This window comes from Chlorocebus sabaeus, chromosome 8, assembly GCF_047675955.1.
Source record: "Chlorocebus sabaeus isolate Y175 chromosome 8, mChlSab1.0.hap1, whole genome shotgun sequence".
Taxonomy (NCBI): domain Eukaryota; kingdom Metazoa; phylum Chordata; class Mammalia; order Primates; family Cercopithecidae; genus Chlorocebus; species Chlorocebus sabaeus.
This window is the reverse complement of record NC_132911.1, coordinates 38,792,449-38,816,586: the sequence shown is the minus strand read 5'-3', so window position 1 is coordinate 38,816,586 and position 24,138 is coordinate 38,792,449. Positions and strand designations below refer to the sequence as shown.

Sequence of the window (24,138 nt, the reverse complement as noted above, 5' to 3'; positions counted from 1 at the left end):
CAAATGCTGAGCAATTTTTTCACCCCCAGGCCTGCCCTACAAGAGATCCTGAAGGAAGCACTAAACATGGAAAGGAACAACCGGTACCAGTCATTGCAAAAACATGGCAAAATGTAAAGACCATCAATGCTAGGAAGAAACTGCATCAACTAACGAGCAAATTAACCAGCTAACATCATAATGACAGCATCAAATTCACACACAACAATATTAACTTTAAACGTAAAAGGGCTAAATGGTCCAATTAAAAGACACAGACTGGCAAATTGGATAGTCAAGACCCATCAGTATGCTGTATTCAGGAGACCCATCTCATGAGCAGAGACACACATAGGTTCAAAATAAAGATCTGGAGGAAGATCTACCAAGCAAATGGAAAACAAAAAAAAAGGCAGGGGTTGCAATCCTAGTCTCTGATAAAACAGCCTTTAAACCATCAAAGATCAAAAGAGACAAAGAAGGCCACTACATAATGGTAAAGGGATCAATTCAACAGGAAGAGCTAACTATCCTAAATATATACGTACCCAATACAGGAGCACCCAGATTCATAAAGGAAGTCCTTAGAGACTTACAAAGAGACTTAGACTCCCATACAATAATAATGGGAGGCTGTAACACCCCACTGTCAACATTAGATCGAGACAGAAAAAGTTAACAAGGGTATCCAGGAATTGAATTCAATCTGCACCAAGCACACCCAATAGACATCTATAGAACTCTCCACCCCAAATCAACAAAATATACATTCTTCTCAACACCACATCGCACTTATTCCAAAACTGACCACATCGTTGGAAGCACTCCTCAGCAAATGTAAAAGAACAGAAATTATAAACAACTGTCTCTCAGACCACAGTGCAATTAAACTAGAACTCAAGACTAAGAAACTCAATCAAAACCGCTCAACTACATGGAAACTGAACAACTTGCTCCTGAATGACTACTGGGTACATAACAAAATGAAGGCAGATATAAAGATATTCTTTGAAACCAATGAGAAAAAAGATACAACATACCAGAATCTCTGGGACACATTTAAAGCAGTGTGTAAACGGAAATTTATACCACTAAATGCCCACAAGAGAAAGCAGGAATGATCTAAAATTGACACCCTAACATCGCAATTAAAAGAACTAGAGAAGCAAGAGCAAACACATTCAAAAGCTAGCAGAAGGCAAAAAATAACTAAGATCAGAGCAGAACTGAAGGAGATAAAGACACAAAAAAACCTTCAAAAAATCCATGAATCCAGGAGCTGGTTTCTTGAAAAGATCAACAAAATTGACAGACCGCTAGCAAGACTAATAAAGAAGAAAAGAGAGAAGAATCAAATAGACGCAATAAAAAATGATAAAGGGGATATCACCACCGACCCCACAGAAATACAAACTACCATCAGAGAATACTATAAACACCTCTATGCAAATAAACTAGAAAACCTACAAGAAATTGATAAATTCCAGGACACATACACTCTCCCAAGACTAAACTAAGAAGAAGTTGAATCCCTGAATAGACCAATAGCAGGCTCTGAAATTGAGGCAATAATTCATAGCCTACCAAACAAAAAAAGTCCAGCACCAGACGGATTCACAGCTGAATTCTACCAGAGGTACAAGGAGGAGCTGGTACCATTCCTTCTGAAAGTATTTCAATCAATAGAAAAAGAGGGAATCCTCCCTAACTCATTTTATGAGGCCAATATCATCCTGATACCAAAGCCTGGCAGAGACACAACAAAAAAAGAGAATTGTAGACCAAAATCCCCGATGAACATCGATGCAAAAATCCTCAATAAAATACTGACAAACCGAATCCAGCAGCATATCAAAAAGTTTATCCACCATGATCAAGTGGGCTTCATCCCTGGGATGCAAGGCTGGTTCAACATATGCAAATCAATAAACATAATCCAGCATATAAACAGAACCAAAGACAAAAACCACATGATTATCTCAATACATGCAGAAAAGGCCTTTGACAAAATTCAACAACCCTTCATGCTAAAAACTCTCAATAAATTCGGTATTGATGGAACATATCTCAAAATAATAAGAGCTATTTATGACAAACCCACAGCCAATATCATAGTGAATGGGCAAAAACTAGAAGCATTCCCCTTAAAAACTGGCACAAGACAAGGATGTCCTCTCTCACCACTCCTATTCAACATAGTGTTGGAAGTTCTGGCCAGGGCAATCAGGCAAGAGAAAGAAATCAAGGGTATTCGATTAGGAAAAGAAGAAGTCAAATTGTCCCTATTTGCAGATGACATGATTGTCTATTTAGAAAACCCCATCATCTCAGCCCAAAATCTCCTCAAGCTGATGAGCAACTTCAGCAAAGTCTCAGGATTCAAAATTAATGTGCAAAAATCACAAGCATTCTTATACACCAGTAACAGACAAACAGAGAGCCAAATCATGAATGAACTCCCATTCACAATTGCTTCAAAGAGAATAAAATACCTAGGAATCCAACTTACAAGGGATGTGAAGGACCTCTTCAAGGAGAACTACAAACCACTGCTCAGTGAAATAAAAGAGGACACAAACATATGGAAGAGCATTCCATGGTCATGGATAGGAAGAATCAATATCGTGAAAATGGCCATACTGCCCAATGTAATTTATAGATTCAATGCCATCCCCATTAAGCTACCAATGACTTTCTTCACAGAATTGGAAAAAGCTACTTTAAAGTTCATATGGAACCAAAAAAGCGCCCGCATTGCCAAGACAATCCTAAGTCAAAAGAACAAAGCTGGAGGCATCACACTACCTGACTTCAAACTATACTACAAGGCTACAGTAACCAAAACAGCATGGTACTGGTACCAAAACAGAGATATAGACCAATGGAACAGAACAGAGCCCTCAGAAATAATACCACACATCTACAACCATCTGATCTTTGACAAACCTGACAAAAACAAGAAATGGGGAAAGGATTCCCTATTTAATAAATGGTGCTGGGAAAACTGGTTAGCCATAAGTAGAAAGCTGAAACTGGATCCCTTCCTTACTCCTCATACAAAAATTAATTCAAGATGGATTAGAAACTTAAATGTTAGACCTAAAACCATAAAAACCCTAGAAGAAAACCTAAGTAATACCATTCAGGACACAGGCATGGGCAAGGACTTCATGTCTAAAACACCAAAAGCAACGGCAACAAAAGCCAAAATTGACAAATGAGATCTAATTAAACTAAAGAGCTTCTGCACAGCAAAAGAAACTACCATCAGAGTGAACAGGCAACCTACAGAATGGGAGAAAAGTTTTGCAATCTACTCATCTGACAAAGCGCTAATATCCAGAATCTACAAGGAACTCAAACAAATTTACAAGAAAAAAACAACCCTATCAAAAAGTCAGCAAAGGATATAAACAGACACCTCTCAAAAGAAGACATTTATGCAGCCAACAGACATGAAAAAATGCTCATCATCACTAGCCATCAGAGAAATGCAAATCAAAACCACAATGAGATGCCATCTCACACCAGTTAGAATGGCAATCATTAAAAAGTCAGGAAACAACAGGTGTTGGAGAGGATGTGGAGAAATAGGAACACTTTTACACTGTTGGTGGGACTGTAAACTAGTTCAACCATCGTGGAAGACAGTGTGGCAATTCTTCAAGGATCTAGAACCAAAAATACCATTTGACCCAGCAATCCCATTACTGAGCATATACCCAAAGGATTACAAATCATTCTACTGTAAAGACACATGTACACATATGTTTATTGCAGCACTGTTCACAATAGCAAAGACTTGGAACCACCAACCCAAATGTCCATCAATGATAGACTGGATAAAGAAAATGTGGCACATATACACCATGGAATATTATGCAGCCATAAAAAAGGATGAGTTCATGTCCTTTGTAGGGGCATGGATGCAGCTGGAAACCATCATTCTCAGCAAACTATTGCAAGAACAGAAAACCAAAGACCACATGTTCTCACTCATAGGTGGAAATCGAACAATGAGATCACTTGGACACAGGAAGGGGAACACCACACACCTGGGCCTGTTGTGGGATGGGGGGGGGAGGGATAGCATTAAGAGATATACCTAATGTAAATGACGAGTTAATGGGTGCAGCACACCAACATGGCACATGTATACATATGTAACAAACCTGCATGTTGTACACATGTACCCTAGAACATAAAGTATAATTAAAAAAAAAAAAAGCACCATATAAGTGACCTGAAATTTTCTCTGTGTGCCCTAAAGGACAGCCATATCGCCAGTAGTTGCAGAGCTGAGGCTGTTGAAAATCAAACCTAGAATCTTACCCTGTGACTGGCTGAAAGCAAATTGAACTCCTAGCCTTATAGGGTAACTACTGTTAAATTGAGGGTACTGACCGGCAAGGAACTGGTTCTTGAAAGTTGGAATGAGGACATGTGGGGAGACTTTGATAAAGCTGGGTACACTGAGCCTCTAAACTGTTTGTCTGTGTTTGTTTGTTTGTTTTGAGATAGAGTCTTGCTCTGTTGCCCAGGCTGGAGTGCAGTGGCACGATCTCAGTTAATTGCAACCTCCACCTCCCAGGTTCAAGCGATTCTCCTGCCTCAGCCTCCCAAGTAGCTGGGACTATAGGAGTGCACCACTACGCCTGGCTAATTTTCGTGTTTTTAATGGAGACAGGGTTTCGCCATGTTGGCTAGGCTGGTCTTGAACTCCTGACCTCAAGTGATCTGTCTGCCTCACCTCCCAAAGTGCTGGGATTACGGGCACCTGGCTGAGCCTCTAAATTCTGATGAGTCGTCTTTGCCAGTGGAGACAGCGTCTCCACCATCTGAGGGGACTAATCCTGCATTGCCTGAGGAAACTGTAATAGCCTCCCTGGAGGCAGGTGCCATGCACGACAATGCCAATTTCCCTCAGGATCCACCTCTAAAATATCTCATTGCTTCTAAACCTATAACTAGACTCAAGTCATAGAAAATGCCCCTAAAGGTGAAATACTGAACACGACCCCTGAGGAGGTTCACCACACTCCAAGACTACTTGAATTTTCTAATTTACAGAAAAAAATCCAGGGAACATGTGTGGGAAGGGATATTAAGGGTGTGAGATAATGGTGGGAGGAATACAAAGTTGGATTGGAATGAATTTATTGATGAGGACTCACAAGTCTGAGAGTCTCCACTGAATGTTGCCATTCAGGGAGTTAGAAAGGTCTCTAACGGTTTGTTTGGCTAACTGGCTGAAATGTGACTCAAAAGGCAGCTCACAGTGAGCAAGTCAGGAATGCAGGGCCTGTCTCAGTTTAATGCAGAGAAAGGGATCCAAAGTCTGAGGGAGACTAAAATGTTGGAGTCAATTTGTCACTTCAGATGTATTTACCCACCCTGGAGGAATTCGGAAAACACACCTTTTACCAAGACTGTAGGAAATATATTTGTAAGGGAGGCCTAGCATCCTTGAAAAGCTCTGTGATCACTCTTATCTAAAGGGCAGACATTGTAGTAGGAGCAATGGCCACTGAGTTGGGAAACTTAAATGCAATGAAAGTATCAGATCCTAGAGGATAGGAAAGTGTCAACATTCAACCACCAAAGGCAAGGTGGGCATGGTTACCATAAGGGAGAGCAGAGTCAAAGCAGCAATCACAATAACCTGACCCATGTAAAAACTTAGGCATTGGCTAGTTGATCACACTGTTTCTGTCTAGAGTAGAAGCAAGATAGGCAGCTTCCCATAGTCTTACTTGATCTGTACCAAATAAGAAAACTCTAGGCCAAGTAAACGAGTCTAATTTGAATCATAAAAACAAAAGGTCACAGCCTCTTAATCAATTCCTTGACTTGAGCCGGTTTACAGAAACAGAAACTCTCAAATAAAGGCAGGGTAGATCTCCTTAAGGAAGAACCCTCCCATACACTGCCAAAAATTTATACTATTAATCATTATACCAGACATTTCCAAGGGACCTATGGCCTTTCACCAGGGCAATGGTTATGCACTGAATGTATGTGTACCCCTTCAATGTTTGTGTACCCCACAATTCATCTGTTGAAGCCCTAACCCCAATGGTATTTGGAGATGGGCCCTTTGGGAGGTAATCAGAGTTAGGTGGGATCATGAGGATGAGACCCTTACAATGGGACTGGCGATCTTATAAGAAGAAGGGAGAGATCCCTCACCAAGAACCAAATTGACTGGCACTCTGATCTCAGACACCCAGACTCCAGAACTCTGAGAAGTAAGTGTCTGCCATTTAAGCCACACAGTCTACAGTACATCTTGTTAGAGCAGCCAGCTATGGTTTAAATGTTTGTCCCCTCTAAAATTCATGTTGAAATTTAATTGCCATTGTGACAGAATTAAGAGGTGGGACCTTTAAGAGGTGATAGGCCATGATGGCTCTGCCCTCTGGGATAAGATTAATATTGTTATCAAAGGGTGCGTTTGGCCCCGCTTTGTCTCTTGCCCATCCACCTTCTGTCATGTGATGGCACAGCAAAACAACCCTCATCAGGTGGCAGCACTTTTATCTCAACTTCCCAGCCTCCAGAAGTCAATAAATTCCTGTTCACTACTAATTACTTGGTCTGTGGCATTTTGTTAATAATAGCACAAAATAGACTGAGACAGAATTGATCAGACTAAGACATTGTGCACTGAGAAAAAAATTAGACCTTTCAGGAACACAGAAACCTATATCTGAAATAATTCAGCAAACCCAAAATGTCACTGTGGCCAAAAAGTCAGAGTAGGGGCTTATGAAGGTCAGGTGATTGATGAAGTTTTACCTCAGGTCCATCTTACAGCAGGCCTAGTGGTCCCTGAACCCACCTTGTGGGTTTTTTCCCACAGTTCCAGAATGCATAATTGAAACAGACCACACTCAACAGCTGGCAGAATCGCCACACTGGTTCCCTGACCTGTGGAGTGATGGCCATTATGGTAATAAAGGCCAGGTGGAACCCACTAGAAAGTGCCTCTACCTAGGAAAATAATAAGCCAGAAGCAATACCACATCTCTGAAGGGACTGCAGAGATTTGTGTCAACATCAAGGACTTGAAAGATGCAGGGGTGGGGACTCTCATCACATCTTCATTCAACTTGCCTATTTGGCCTGTGCAGAAGACAGACAGATCTTGGAGAATGACAGTGGATTATTATAAGCTTAGCTAAGTGGTGACTCCAATTGAAGCTGCTGTACCAAATGTATTTCATTGCTTGAGCAAATTAACACATCCCCTAATACATGGTATGCAGCTATGATCTGAAAAATACCTTTACCTATACCCATCCACACAGCCTATCAGAAGCAGCTGCTTTCAGTTGGCAAGGCCAGCAATACACCTTCACTGTCCTACTTAGGAAAAATATCAACTCTAGAGCCCCATGTCATAATTTAGTTTGGGGGATCTTGATTACCTTTTCCTTCCACAAAATGTCACACTAGTCATTGAAGACATTATGCTCATTAGACCTAGTGAGCAAGAAGAAACAACTATTCTTGATACTAGCAAGATACCTGCACAACAGAAAGTAGAAAATAAATCTGACAAAAATTCAGGTGCCTTCTACCAGTGAAATTTCTAGATGTCCGGTGGTGTGGGGCATGTCAAGATATCCTTTCTAAGGGGAAGGAGAAGTTGCATCTGGCCACTCCCACAACCAACAGAATGGCACAATGTTGAGTGGTCCATCTAGATTTCTGAAGGCAAAATATTCCTCATTTGGTTGTGCAATTCTGGCCCATTTACCCAGTGACCCAAAAAGCCGCTAGTTTTGAGCAAGGCCCAGAACAAAGGGAAACTCTGCAATAGGTCCAGGCTGTCAGGCAAGACGTTCTGCTGCTTAGCCCACTTGATCAAGTGGTGTTTGAAGCAGCAGTTACAGACAGAAATCAAACAGTGCTTGAACCAGCAGTTACAGACAGAAATGCTATTTAGCACCTCTGACAGTTCCCTATAGGTCAGGTGCAGTGCAGGCATTTAGGATTTTGGAGCAAAGCCTTGTGATCCTCTGTGAATAACTACTCTCCTTTTGAGAAAAAAACTATTGGCCTGCTACTGGGCCTTAAAGGAGAAACTGAACATGTAACCATGGGCCACTCACCAAGTTACCATTCAACCTGAGTTGCCCATCATAAACTGGATGTCATCTGACTCACCAAGCTATAAAGCTGAGCATGTGCAGCAGCACCCCATCATGAAATGGAAGTGCTACATATGTAATTGGGCCCAACCAAGGCCTGGAAGGCACAAGTTACATAAAGAAGTACCCCAAAAGCCCCTGCTCCCCACTCCTGCTACACTGCATTTTCTCTCCTAGTCAGCAAGTATGACCTCATGGGGAATTTCCTACCCAGCTGGTGACAATGGAAAAGAAGACAAGAGACCTGGTTGGCAGATGGTTCTACATGATATGAAGAACCAAAAGTGGATGACTGTAGAACTGCAGCCCCTTTCTGGGACATCCCTGAAGTGCAGCTGGTTGTTCACTTTCCTTGGAAGAAGAAATAGCCAGATGTGATTAAATACCAGTTTATGGGCTACGGCCAGTGACTGGGTTGTATGGCAAAGATATTTGTGTCCCATGTGAATGTTCACCAAAGGGTGACCTCAGTAGAGGAGAATTTTAATAATCAAGTAGACAGGATGACTCATTCTTTCCCCAGCCAACTGTTCTCATCCATGTGCTCAGGAAGCAAGTACTCACAGTGGCAGAGCTGGAGGCAATGCATGGGCTCAGCATCATGGACTTCCTCTCAATAACTGACCTGGCTATTGCTGCTGCTAAGTGCCCAAATTCTCCAGTAGCAAAGTCCAATCCTGAGTCCCCAGTATGACACCATTCCCTAGGTTAGTCAGTCAGCTGCCTGGTGGCAGGCTGATTTTTCCCCTTCCATCATGAAAGAGGCAGTGCTTTGTTCTTACTGGGATAGACACGCACTCTTGATATAGATTTGCCATCCCTGTAGCAACACTCCTGTGAACTACCAAACTACCTTCTGTGGATGTACAAAATTCCTCCCCCACCATCATAATATTCTACACAGCACTACTTCAAACCAAAGAATTCACTTGATAGCAAAAAAGTGAGGTAATGGGCCCATGCACATGGAATTCACTAGTCTTACCATGTTCCTTCCCCACCATCCTGAAGCAGCTGGCTGACAGCATGGTGGAAATGCCTTTTGGAGACTCAGTTACAGTGCCACTAAGTAGCAATACCTTACAGTGCTGGGGCAAGGTTCTCCGAAAGGCTGTATATGCTCTCAGTCAGCAGCCAACATCTAATGCTGTTTTTTCCATAACCAGGATTCATGTGTCCAGGTATCAAGGGGTGGAAATGGGAGGAACACCACTCAACATTATTCACAGTGACCCACTAGCAAAATTTTGTTTCCTGTTCCCATGACTTTATGCTCTACTGGACTAGAGGCCTTAGTTCCAAAGGGAGGACTGCTGCCACCAGGAGCCACAATAATGATTCCACTGAACTAGAAATTAAGCCAGCAGCCCAGTCACAATGGCTGCTCATACCTCTGAGTCAACAGGCAAAGAAGGCAGTTTCTGTGCCAGGTAGAATTACTGATCCGAACTACCAAAGGAAAATTGGCCTACTACTCCACAATGGAGGCAAGGAAGAGTATGTCTAGAATGCCAGAGATCCCTTAGGGCATCTCTTAGTGTTACCATCCTCCATGATCAAGTTTAAGTTCAATGGAAAACTATAACAACCCAATCTAGGCAGGACTACAAATGGCCCAGACCCTTCAAGAATAACAGATAAAGAACCACAAATAGCTAATGTGCTTGCTAAAGGCAAAGGGAATACAGAACGGGTGGAAGTTAGTTACAAATACCAGCTACAACCACGTGACCAGTTACAGAAACAAAGACTGTTTCATTAAGGATAGCTGCATGTGTGTATGTGTGTGTGCACACACACGCACATGTATTGAGCAAATATGTTTTCATTCCTTATATCTTTATCATGCAACATAAGATATATTGACTTGATATTATAGTATTTAAGTATTGTTCATTTTATATCCCAGTATTTAAGTTATGGGATATCAAGAATAATAAACATCACTCAAAGACGTTACCTCCTTTTCTGGGAAAGAGGTTAGTGAGGTTTTATCTGTATGCAGGACAGTGGTCCTATATCATGATGGGTGGAATTATGCCCTTAACAAGGTCCACATTTGGAGATTTGGTATGGTTTAACAAGGTGTCTAGTTGACAAGGAGTGGATTTTTGATTAGGGTTAATTTTACCCTTTTTAGTAAGGTTAATTTGATCCACAGAATTCCTAGATATTTAATCAAACGTAATTACAGATGTCTCTGTAAGGGTGATTTTGGATGAGATTAACATTGAAATCAGTAGACTGAGTAAAGCAGATTGCCCTCCCTATTGGAGTTAGGCCTCATCCAATCAATCTTAAACTTGAACAAAAAGGCCAGTCCTCCCTGAAGTAAGAGAAAAGTCTTCCTGAAGGTCTTTGGAGTGAGACATCAGCTGTTTTCCTGCCTCTGGAATTGAACTGAAACACTAGCTCTTCCACGGTCATGAGCCTGCCAGACTTCTAATTGGAACTATACCATCAGATCTACAGGGTCCCCAGATTGCTGACTCTCCCTGCAGATCTGACACTTAGCAGCCTCCACAATCACACAGCCAATTCATATATGGGCTCGTGCTATTATGCAGGATTTATTACATGAATCTAATATATCAGAGTCCTCCAGGAGAATATATTCGATTTTCATGTAATAAATACATAAGATTACACATTTAATATAGTACATAGGTAAATTATGTATAAATCTAATATATTAATATTAGATTCATGTAACAAGTCCTCCAGATTATATATACAGTAGTATCTACAGTAATGTGTCACTTAACAACAGGGATATGATCTGAGAAGTGAGTTGTTGGGTGATTTTGTCATTGTGCAAACATCACAGAGTGCACTTAAACAAACCTAGGTGGTATAGCCTACTACACATCTGGGCTATGTGGTACAGCCTACTGCTCCTAGGCTACAAATGTGTACACCATGACACTGGACTAAATACTGTAGGCACCGGTAACACAATGGCATCTAAACATACCTAAACATAGAAAAGATATCTAAACATATCTAAACATAGAAACGTTACAGTAAAAATACAGCCTTATAATTTTATGAGACCACTGTTGTATATGCAGTCTCTCACTGACCAAAATGTTGTTATGTGGTATACAACTGTATACATAAACACGCAACACAATGGTTCCATTTATCTGGAAAACACTAACTATACAGACAGAAACCAGTCAAGACTGAAGAGGAACAGAGGACTTCTGTTCAGACTTATTTGAACAAATTGAAATAAATAGAATACTCGATGCCACTAATCAACTGAAGGCACAATCAGGTCAATGGTTAACAATATACAAGTTAATTAATGGAAAGTACATAGGAAATTAACCCAACCAAAAGAGAGAGAGAGAAAAACAGATAGAGAATTAGTAACTCTAGAGAAATCAGGCAAGTAATTATAACTTACTATATAGTTTAGTTGTGAAGAGCATTAATGTGGCCATTATACAATACACAGTCAACACTGCCCTAACTAAAATTGCAATTAATCCATATTGGGAGGATGAAGAATGGAAAATGAGCATAGGTATGACGGGAGTTGTTAAGGGTTGAAAGAAGAGAAGGAAAGAAAACTAACTTATCTTCTATAGTGAAAAATTAATAACTAATGCCTAGAACAAAAAAATAAAAACGTAGCATTGCCAAGAGATTATCTAAAAACTTAGCACAAGTTAACAAAAATCTTAGCCAGAAAAGGTAAAACTGCCTCAGGTGATAGGAATACTGGGTGGGAACAGTCCTTCTTTGTTCATACTATGCATTATACAATAATTTGGCTCTTTATGTGTATGCCCTCGATAAAAATAAGAACTTTAAAAAGTAAAAATACATAAACTGTTTTTAAATCCCAAATATCTATCAGTAAGAGAATAACTAAATCATGATCCATTTATCTAATGGAATACTTTAATATACTATGATATATCAATATAGATGAATTTCAAGAAAATTCTGAGTGAACAATGCAAACAGCAGACCCATGTGCACAATTCAACATTATTAAAACTAGAGGATACTACAAATGTATCTGTGCGTGTGTGTAAACAATACACAAAAAACATAAAAAGATATAGACAGTAAAAATCAGAAAACATCAACTGAATCTGTGCATGTTAAATTCATGATCATGACTGCCTCCAAAGAAGGAAGAAAGGAAATATGATGAGAAACAAGAGAGCCTCAACTTTATCAATAATGTTTCATTACCTTTTTTAAAATACCTAAATCAAAAATAAATAATATCAAAGCAATCAATTATAAATGATGATATCTTACTTGAGCCAAAGATGACTTGACACTGAGCATCATAATACTGGCACATGCCGTTGTAGCAATAGGCTTTGTTATTCTGGCAAGGATATCCATTCTGAATAAAAACATCTGGCTGACAGAACTGAGAAGAACCATTGCAATACTCTGGAACATCACACTCACTGGTTTTTCCTCGGCATAAAGTACCTCCTGGAAGGAACTAGTGAAATAAAATGCAATTAAACAGAAGTATCAGGATAATGTCCACAAATTAATCAAATGTGAAACCACAGAATTTACATCTACAAAGCATTCTAACAATAACAAAAGATTAAATAACCCAATAGAAAAATGAACAATGGCTAACAATAGGTAATTCATGTAAGTCCTAACCATGGAAAGTAAAGAAATATGACCTCATTTGTAACCAAAAGAAATGCAAACTAAATAAAAATACAAGAACCCTTTATGCCTACTGAACTAACTAGGAGTATAGTGCTCACTAGTAACCAATACTGGCATAAGGAAACAAGTATTTGATAACACTGTTGGTAGAAGTACAGACTGGCACATTTGTGAAAGATATATAAAATGTATACCAAAACTTAGTATGAATATTCTGCACCAGTGATTTCTCTTATAAGCAGTAATTGGAAGCAATTAAAATGTCCATCATTAGTTAACTAAAGAAATTATGGTACAACTGTATAAGTAATATTACTTAAATAACCATGTATTATAGAACTACATGAATGGGAAAAAAAAGTTCATGGTGTCATATTGAAAAAAGCAGATAATAAAAATATATGTACCTGTGCTTACCCACTTAAGAACACACATACACACAATCACATTTGTATAGAAAAAACGTGATTATATTAACAAATTATCAACAATGGCTACCTGAAGAGTATAAAATGATAGAGGCTCTTTCATGCTCTACTTTCTATGGTTTTGTGTTATTTAATTATTGCTAACAAGCATATATGTCACTATAAAAATCAGAAAAAAAAATGTTTCTACTTAGAAAACAATCTCAACAGACTAACATAAAAGAGTGTGCTTTAAAATTACACACAAGTGGCATAAAATTTTTCCCATGACCATAAAATAAAAATAGTGCTCACTCAGAAATCTCAAAAAACAAATTTTGATATACACAGATTTTCCTTTTCTTTTTTTTTTTTTTGTTCCCAAGAAGGAGGAATTCCTTACCCGACAGTCTTTACAACAGTCACCATATGCACACTCAGCAAATGATTTAAGCTTACAGGTACTTCCTTCACAGCAAGGGTCCAATTCACATTCCTGTGAACATAAAATGACTGTCAATAAAGAAATTAGTTATTGACAGTAATATTCATTAATAAAATTCTTACCTTACACCTAAAATCTACTTCATTCTAACATGATTGTAGCAGTTACCCTCCAGAAACAGTCGCTTACTGTTTCTGGATTTAACAGTGTCTCTTCAGATCCAAGTATTTAGGTCTCAACATATTTCAAAGGAAAGAAATCATATAGTATGTGCCTTACTTAGTCTGTTTAGAATGCCATAACAAAATACCACAGGTTTAAACTGCAGAAATTTATTTTCTCACAGTTCTTGAGGCTAGAAATCCAAGATCAAGGTTCCTACTAGTTCCGTTTCTGGTGAGGACTCTCTTCCTGGCTTGCAGAGGGCTGCCTTCTCTCTGTGTGTTAACATAGCCCTTCCTTAGTGCATGTGGGCAGAGAGAAGGCAAGATGTTTGGTGTCTCTTCTTACAAGGACACTGATCCTAGTGGATCAGGGCCCCACCCTGATGACCTCATTTAACTTTAATTACTTCCTTAAAGGCCCCATCTCCAAATGTAGCCATGCTGGTGGCTGGGTTCCAACACATGAGTTTTGGGGAAGCACAAACATTCCATTCATAACAGTACGTCTGATGATCACAGAGAGGTTAGCATCCATAAAGACATTTATCTTCACGCTCAGGGTCTAACTTCTCTGTTGGGTGGCTCTTCACCCTAGTTGAACACTCTTTTTACCTTGTTTGGCTTCTCTCACCATACTCTGGGCCACCATGGCTCCTTCTTACCCCCAAACTCCCGCCACAGGCCGGGCGCAGTGGCTCAAGCCTGTAATCCCAGCACTTTGGGAGGCCTAGACGGGCGAATCACGAGGTCAGGAGATCGAGACCATCCTGGCTAACACGATGAAACCCCGTCTCTACTACAAAATACAAAAAAAACTAGCCGGGCGTGGTGGCGGGCACCTGTAGTCCCAGCTACTCGGGAGGCTGAGACAGGAGAATGGCGTAAACCCGGGAGGCAGAGCTTGCAGTGAGCTGAGATCCGGCCACTGCACTCCAGCCTGGGCAACAGAGCAAGACTCTGCCTCAAAAAAAAAAAAAAAAAATTCCCACCCACAGAGACATCTTCTCTGTTAAAATAGCAATGTCAATGTTCTGTTCTGTATTCTGTGGTACAGCTTTATAAGGTGTTAATACTAAGGAAAACTGGGTGAAAAGTACATAGGACTCTATATTATTTTGCAACTTCCTGTCAGACTATAATTATTTCATAATAAACATTTAAAAATAAATGAACTTTAATGCACACCTTGAAATATACCAAAAAAAAAAAAAAAAAAGTCAAAATGCATCATGGAACTAAATGTGAAACCTAAAACTATAAAACTTCTAGGAGAAAACCTTTGCAACTGTGGAGTAGGCAAGAAGTCCTTAGATAGGACACCAAAAGAACAACCGATAAAATTACAAGTTTATAAAATAAACTTCATCAACATGTAAAAGTTCTGCTCTTCAAAACATACTGCTAAGCTAATTAAAGGCAAGCTACAACTTGGAAAAAATATTGACAATCTGATAGAGAACCTGTATACAGAATATACAAAGTATTCTCAAAACTCAATAATAAGTAATCAAAATTTTTAAATGAGGGGAAAGAGGTGAACAGTCATATCACCACAAGATAGCCTGATGGCAAGTAAGCACATGAAAACACACTCAACGCATCATTAGTCACTAAAGAAATGCAAATAAAACCTCAATGAGGCACCACCTCACACTCAATAGAATGGCTAAAATTAAAAAGACTCACCACATGAAGTATTGGTGAGGATACAAAACAATGAGAACTCTCATACACTAACGATGGAAATGAGAAATGGTACAATTACTTTAGAAAACAGTTTGAGAGTTTCTCAAAAAGTTAAATACCTCTACCATCTAACCAAGTCATCCCACTCTGGGGCATTTACCCAGTTAAAAACGTAAGTTCACATAAAGATTTGCAGGTGAATGCTGGCCAGTTCAAAAACACTGCAGGACAGTTGGCTTCATGAAAGAATAGGGAATCAGGAAATAGACAACGTATATAAGAACTTAGGTTATCGTAAAGGAACCTTTTTAAATGGTTCCACAACAACTGATCGTTAGTGGATAAGTTTAATTTCCAAGCTTACTCCACATGCCCCCTCCTCAAAGAGCTAACATAAAAATTTTAAATTTAACAAAAACTAAAATAATTTGTAGAGGGGCTATGATGATGATCTATATATAAGAATACTAAAAGCCAGCTAAAGATACAAATTTCTGAAACCATTATGGGAAAAAAATTAGTAAATTTGCCTTCATTTAAATTTTAAATTTCAACATAAAATGTAACCTATGAAAAGTTAAATAAGCTATAAATAAAGAATATTAGAACATACATAACAAAGGAGTTATGTCCAGCTTATAGAAAGAGGTCTAAAAATCAATTTAAAATAAGATTCAATGAACCAACAGAACTGATAAAAAATACATAAAATAATAATTCATAGAAGAAAATGATGCCCATAATCTATAATCACATGAAAATCTATAAACTAAAACAGTATCTTCTTATTTTTTACCCATCAGCTTGCCAAAATTAAGAAAACATATTATCCTGTGCTGGTAAGACTATGGATACACAATGGCATAATATACTGTTGTCCAAAACGCAAACTGACCCAGACTATTTACAGGAAATTCATTAGCTTCTGATATAAGTTAAAATGTACATGCTTTTAGATCCAATAATTCTACCTTTATGTACAATAACTATCATAGAAAATTATTTGTATATATACACATGACGTGTGTATATCTATATATATACACGTGAGGTGTGTATGTCTATATATACACATGAGGTGTGTACAAGGATGTATACTGCAGCACTGTTTACAACAGAAAACACTAATTACAGTAATTAGCGTATGGTTAAATAAATCATAGTAAGTCCTTGTATTGGAATACTGTTCAGCAAATTAAAGGGTGATGTCTACATAATAAAATGATACAGAAAAATGTCCAGGATATCGAAATAGAAAAAAATCTGCATACAACAGATTTTAAGTCAATTTTAAACAATATTAAATCTGATTTTATTTATACACAAAAACAAAAGCCAGAGTGGCATCACCAAAATGGGAGAATAGAAAGCCCTGGATTCTCCTTCCTCCAATAGGCAGTGCTGCAATAAACACCCCTGTACACATCCCATGTGCATATATACAAATATTTCTCTAAGATAGTTACATAAAGGTAGAATTACTAGATCTGAAAGCATGTGCATTTTAACTTTTATTGGAGGCTAACAAATTTCCTATAAAAAGTCAGCAATTCAACAGTAACACACTAATCAATTCCCTTTGTAAGAAATCCAGAAACTAGTTGAGAGGCTACTACATCGCAGGCAATTGTAAAACCAGCCACACTGAAACCAGTAGGAAAACTGGAGATCCTTTCTCGCCACAATCCCAACCCATGACATGGCATATAAGATCAGGAGGAAACAGCTCTCAGCATCTCCCTGAGGAGAGAAAGAGTTGGGCCACACATCCAATATTACAGTTTTTTAGAGTGCTTCCTGAGGGACTACCTTCTATCTCATCTGTCTCTGACGACATATAGGACCTGGAATATATTAGATCCCTGGGGGTTTCAGAGAACAAAGGTGGCAGGTTAAACTAGCATGTGGACACTTGCCACAGCTCCTCACCCTGTCTCAACACAAAGTAAATGGATAATAATAATAATACTTTAAAAAAAAAAAAAAAAAAAAAAAAAAAAAAGCTCCTAGCTTCTCCAAAAGGAGGACCACACACCAAATGCTACAATTTTTCTAGGAGCTACCCAAGGAATTGGCTTTTCTCTCTCCTCTCTCAGAGCACAGATGGAGCTGGTATATGCTAGATCCCTGAAGGTCACAAAGAACAAAGGTGGTTGTTCCAACTATCGCTCAGACACTTGCCACAGTTCCTCTACCCAGTTTAACACAGTGATTTAAAAAAATAAAAAATAAATAAATAAATAAATAAAATACCACTTCCAAGCTTTGCCCTGAAAAGAGAAACAGTTGGACCACGTGTCACATGTTGCAGCTTTTCTAGGGATTGCCCAGCAAATCACTTCTTTCTCCCCTTTTGGAACACTGATGGGCTCCAGCACAGTGTAGACACCAGGGGGCTAACAACAACAGAAACAGCAGTTTTAACAAACATGAAAGTTTGAGAGGCCCAAAAAGGTTCTGGCCAGGTTAATTAGTGAAGAAGGTCTTCTCACTAATTTCAGGGCTGAAGAATACACCAACTTAATGGAAAAATGCAACAGAGGAGTTCAACAGCAGATCAGAGCAAAGAGAAGGAAGATTCAACAAACTCAAAGTCAGGTTACCTTATCAACTCAGAGGAGCAAAAAGAAAAAGTAATACAAGTGAATAAAGCTTAAGGGATTTATGAGACACCATCAAGAGACCAATATACACACTGTGGCAATCCCACAAGGAGCAGACAAAGAAAAAGTACCAAAAAGCTTATTTCAAAGAGGTAGTGGGTGACATTTTCCCAAATCTGGGGAAAGAAATGGACGTCCACATGCAGGAACCCCAAAGAATCTTAAGTAAGAGGAATCGAAAGAAATCAACACCAAGAAACATTACAATCAAATTATCAAAAGACAAAGACAGAGAATTTTGAAAAGCAGTAAGACAGACAGCAACTCATCACACACAAGGGAACCCGCACCAGGCCATTAGTGAATTTTTCAGCAGAAATCTTGTAGGCCAGAAGGGAATGAGGTGACATATTAATGAAAAATAAAAACTGCCAAGAAAGAATCCTATATCTGGCAAAACTATCCTTTAAATATGAAGAAGACATTAAGACTTTCCTAGAAAAACAAAAGCAGGGGAGTTCATGATGACTAGACCTTTCTTCTAAGAAATGTGAAATGGAGTTCTTCAACTTGAAATGAAAGACTGCTAGACAGCAACACAGGAGCATAAGAAAGTATAAAATTAATTAGTAAGAATAAATATATAGACAAATGCAAAATACTGTGTTGCTGTTAATGGTACTGAGTAAATCACTTTCACTTCTAGTGTAAATTTAGAAGAAAAAGCATAAAATATAACTATAGGCAGGGCACAGTGGCTCACACCTATAATCCCAGCACTTTGGGAGGCCGAGGCAGGCAGATCACTTGAGGTCAAGAGTTTGAGACCAGCTTGGACAACATGGTGAAACCCCGTCTACACTAAAAATACAAAAATTAGGCAATCATGGTGGCAGGCACCTGTAATCCCAGCTACTCGGGAGGCTGAGGCAGAAGAATCACTTGAACCCAGGAGGCAGAGGTTGCAGTGAGCCATGGCACCATTACACTCCAGCCTAGACAAGAGCAAAACTCCATCTCAAAAACAAAAACAAAAACAAACTAAAAAATATGTTGAAAGATACACAGTATTAATGGATTGTAAACTGTAACAACAACATAAACTGTGTAATGGGAGAACTTAAAGTGAAGAGTTTTTGTTTGTAATTGACGTTGTTATCAGCTTAAAAATACTGTTATTACTACAAGGTATTTTATGTACACTCTAAGGTAACCACAAACAAATACCTATAGAAGGAAGTTGCATAAAAGAAAAAGGAATAGGGATAAAAGAACATCAACACACAGACAAAATCAAAAAAATACAAAGGAAAACAGCAAGAAAGGGCAGACAAAAGAGCTACAAGACAAAAAACATTTAAAACAATCACAGTAAATCCTTCCCTATCAAGAATTACTTTAAATGTAAATATGTTAAACTCCCCAACAAAAACACATAGTACACTGAATGGATAAAAACAAAAACAAAAACAAAATTAAACTGTATGCTATCTACAAGAGACTCACTATAGTTCTAAGGACATATATAGGCTGAGAGTGAAGAATGAATAAAGATATTCCATGCAAATGGTAACCACAGAGAGCAGGGGTAGCTAAACTTATATCAAAGAAAAGAGACTCTATGTCAGAATTGTCACAAAACACAAAGAAAAACATTTTATAGTGATAAAAGTAACAATTCACTAGGAAAATATAACAATAATAAATATATATGCACCCAACATTAGAGCACCTAAATATGTAATGCAAGCACTGACAAAACTGAAGAAATAGCAACACAAAATAGTAAGAAACTTCAATACTGCAATTTAATTATAGATAAAACATCTAGATAGAAGATCAATAAGGAAACAGAGGACTTGAACAACACTACAGACCAAATCAAACTAATAGACATATACAGAACATTCTCCCCAACAGTGGCAGAATACATACTATTCTCAGGCACACATGGAACTCTCTCTAGGCTCACATGTTAGGTCACAAAACAGGTCTTTAGAAATTTAAGAAGACTGAAATCATACCAAATGTATTTTCTGACCAGAATGGATGAAACTAGCAATTAGAATGAAAAAGACGGCAATAAAAGTAAAAAGGAAAATGGAAACATCACCAATATGTGGAAATTAACACACTTTGGAACAACCATTGGGTCAAAAAGGGAATCAAACACGAAATTAAAAAATACTTTTGGACAAACAAAAAACACAATATGTAAAAGCTTACGAAATACAGCAAAACTAATACTAAAAGGAGGCCAGATGTGATGGCTCACACCTGTAATCCCAGCACTTTGGGAGACCTAGGCAGGTAGATCACCTGAGGTCAGGAGTTCGAGACCAGCCTGGTCAACATGGCAAAACCCCATCTCTACTAAAAAATTAGCCAAGCATGGTGGTGAGCGCCTGTACTCCCAGCTACTCAGGAAGCTGAGGCACAAGAATCGCTAGAACCCAGGAGGTGGAGGTTGCAATGAACCAAGATTGTGCCACTACACTCCAGCCTGGACAACACAGTGAGACTCTGTCAAAAAAAAAAAAAAAAAAAAAAAAAACCTCAAATAAACAATCTAACTTTACAAACCAAGAAACTTGAAAAGCAACAGAAAATTTAAACTCAAAATTATCATAAGGAAAATAATGAACTTCAGATCAGAAATAAAATTGAGACTAGAAAAAGAATTGAAAAATCAGCAAAACCAAGAGTTAGTATTTTTCAACAGATAAGCAATACTGACCAACCTTAGCTAAGAAAAAGAAAGAGAAGACTCAAAATCAGAAATGAGAAAGGAGACATTTCAACTGATGCCATAAATAAAAAAACTACAGGCCAGTGTGCCAAATAAATACAGATGCAAAATCTTCGACAAAATACTAGCAAACCAAATTCAGCAGCACATTGAAAGTAAAATACACCTGACCTAGTAGAATTTATCCTTGGGTATAAATTGGGATGGCTTGATATACAAAAATCAATTAATGAGACCAGGTACAGTGGTGCACACCTGTAATCCTAGCACTCTGGGTGTCTTAGGCAGCCAGACTGCTTGAGTTCAGGAGTTCAAGACCAGTCTAGGCAACGTGGCAAAATTCCTTCTCTACAAAAAATACAAAAATTTGTCAGGCATGGTGGCATATGCCTGTAGTCCCAACTACTCAAGAGGCTGAGGCACAAGAATCACTTGAGCCCATTAGGTCAAAGCTGCAGTGAGCTGTGTTTGCAGCACTGCACTCCAGCCTGGACAACAGTAAGACTCTGTCTCAAAAAAATAAATAAATAAATAATAAAAAATAATTAATTAATGAGATATGTCACATTAACAAAATGAAGGATAAAAATCGCATGATCATGTCAACAGATACAGAAAAAGCACTTGATAAAATTCAATATCCTTTCATGCAAAAAGCTCTCAACAAACTAGAAATAAAGGAAAATAACTTCAACATAATTAGGGCATATATGAAATTCCCATAGCTAAAATCTGTTTGGGGGAGGGAGAAGGGACAAGATGGAGGAAGGTGAACAAGAAGGCATAATCCATGTTGCTTCCGGGTTCTTCCTCACCAACTTTCCCGCGCGCGGGAAAATGCAGCCCGCCCCGGGAAGATGCAGATCAACTCAGCATGCGCCAGGTGATGTCAATCCAAAGAGATCGAAACTTACCCGGCCACGCCTACGGAGACGCCCCTATCACACCCTTATCCCGCCCACTGCCCGCCCCCTTCCAGTACCAATGCATAAAAGTCCGCTGCCGGCAGGAGCTGGTGTGACTTCTTCGGCCCCCGCATTTGTGGACCGGAGAACATCACCCGAGAGCGCCGGCGCGACTTCCCTGGCCCCCCACACCTGAGGACCAGAGAACCTCATCCGAGAGTGTATGCTTATTTGCAATAAAAGACTGCCACTTTCTTATGCACTTTGGCCTCATGTTTAATTACTTAGCTCTCCTAAATTAAGTTACATTAAATTAAATGAAACAAAACAAAATCATAACTAGTTGTGAAAAACAAAAAGGTTTTCCTCTAAGTTCAGAAATGAAGCAAGGATGCCCAATCTTGCCACTTCTATTCAACTTGGTATTGGAAGTCCTAGCCAGAGCAATTAGCAAGAAAAAGAACTAAAAGGCATCTAAATTGGAAATGAAGCAAAAACGCCCCTCTTTTAAGATGACAAGCTCATACATACAGAAAATCCCAAAGAGTCCATCAAAAAACTGTTATAACTAATAAATAAATTCAGTAAAGTTGCAGGATACAAAACTGACACGCAAAAATAAGGTTATTTCCACATACTAACAATGAACTACAAAAAGGAAATTAAGGAAACAAAGCTATATACAATAGTATTGAAAACAAAATATTTGTGAATAAGCTTAACAAGTGAGGAAAAAGATTACACACTAAAAACTACAAAACATTGCTAAAATAAATAAAAGATGATACAAATACTTGGAAAGACATCCTAGTTCATGGACTGGAAAAATTAAAATTGGTAAATTGTCCATATTACCCAAAGAGATCTACAGATTCAATAAAATCCATTCCTCAAAAGAAGAAATACAAGCAGCTGCCAAACACATGAAAAAATGCTCAACATCACTGAACATCAGAGAAACGCATATTAAAACCACAATGAGATATCATCTTATAACAGTCAGAATGGCTATCATCAAAAAGTCAAAAAAAAAAAAAAAAGGCTGATATTGGTGCAGATGCAGAAAAAAGGGAATGCTTATACACTGTTGCTGGGAATGTAAATTAGTTCAACCTCTATGGAAAACAGTATAAAGATTTTTCAAAGAACTAAAACTAGAACTACCATTTGACCCAGCAATTCCACTACTGGGTATCTACTCAAAGGAAAATAAATCATTATATAAAAAAGATATCTGCACTGATACGCTCATTGCAGCACTATTTACAATAGCAAAGTCATGAAACTAATGTAAGTGTCCATCAACAGTTGACTGGATGAGAAAAATCATACACACACACACACACACACACACACACACACACCATGGAATACTATGTAGCCAAAAAAAAAAAAGAATGAAATCACGTCCTTTGCAGCAACATGGATGGAGCTGGACGCCATTATCCTAAGTGAACTAACTCAGAAACACAAAATGAAACACTGCATATTCTCACTTGTAAGTGTGGGCTAAACAGTGGGTGCACATAGACATAAAGATGGAGGTGACGGACACTGGGAACTCCCAAAGGGGAAAGGGTGGGAGAAGGGTGAGGGCTGACAAATTATGTATAAGGTACAATGTTCACTGTACCAGAAGCCCAATTCCCACCAGGACACAATATACCCATGTAACAAACATACATATGTACCCCCCTGAATCTAAAATAAAATAAAATTTAGACATACAGACCAATGGAACAGAATAAAGAATGCAGAAATAAAAACCAACACATATGAGATCACCCGATCTTCAACAAGGATGCCAAGAAAAAGAATGGTGAAAAAGTAGTCCCTTCCTCCCTGGAAAACTGGATATCAACATGCAAAAGAATGAAATTGGAATCTTATGCCATACACAAAAATTAACTTAAAATGGATTAAAGACTTAAACATAAGGCCTGAAATATTAAAACTCTTAGAACAGAGGAAAAGCTTCATGACATTGGTCTTGGCAATGATTTCATGGATATGATGCCAAAATTAAAGGCAACAGAAGCCAAAAATAGACAAGTGGGACTATACCAAACTAAAAACCTTCTACACAGCATAGGAAGCAATCCACAGAGTGAAAAGCCAAGTTATGGAATAGGGGGAAATATCTGCAAACCATATATCTGATAAGGGGTAAACTTTCAAAATATATAGGAAGTGCTACAGCTCAATAGCAAAAAAATGAAAAACTAATAACCTGATTTAAAATGGGTTATAATTATCCTAACTGAAATAACTCAGAGGCAGAAAGCCAAATACTGCATGTTCTCACTTAATAAGTGGGAGCTAAGCAATCAGTATTCACGGATGTACAGAGTGGAATAACAGACACTGGAGACCCCAACTGGT

At 38.5% G+C, this 24,138-nt stretch overlaps 1 protein-coding gene across 1 annotated transcript in view; it reads right to left on the bottom strand.

Annotated features, from left to right (window-relative positions):
• The window catches only part of ADAM9 (ADAM metallopeptidase domain 9), a 113,440-nt gene that overhangs the window by 39,914 nt on the left and 49,388 nt on the right, over positions 1–24,138 (bottom strand). Inside the window, exons 13-14 of the mRNA XM_007962242.3 lie at positions 13,608–13,700; positions 12,417–12,612 (exon numbers count right to left, since the gene is read on the bottom strand). Coding sequence (XP_007960433.1) covers positions 12,417–12,612; positions 13,608–13,700 — 289 coding nt within the window. The remainder of the gene's footprint in view (positions 1–12,416; positions 12,613–13,607; positions 13,701–24,138) is intronic.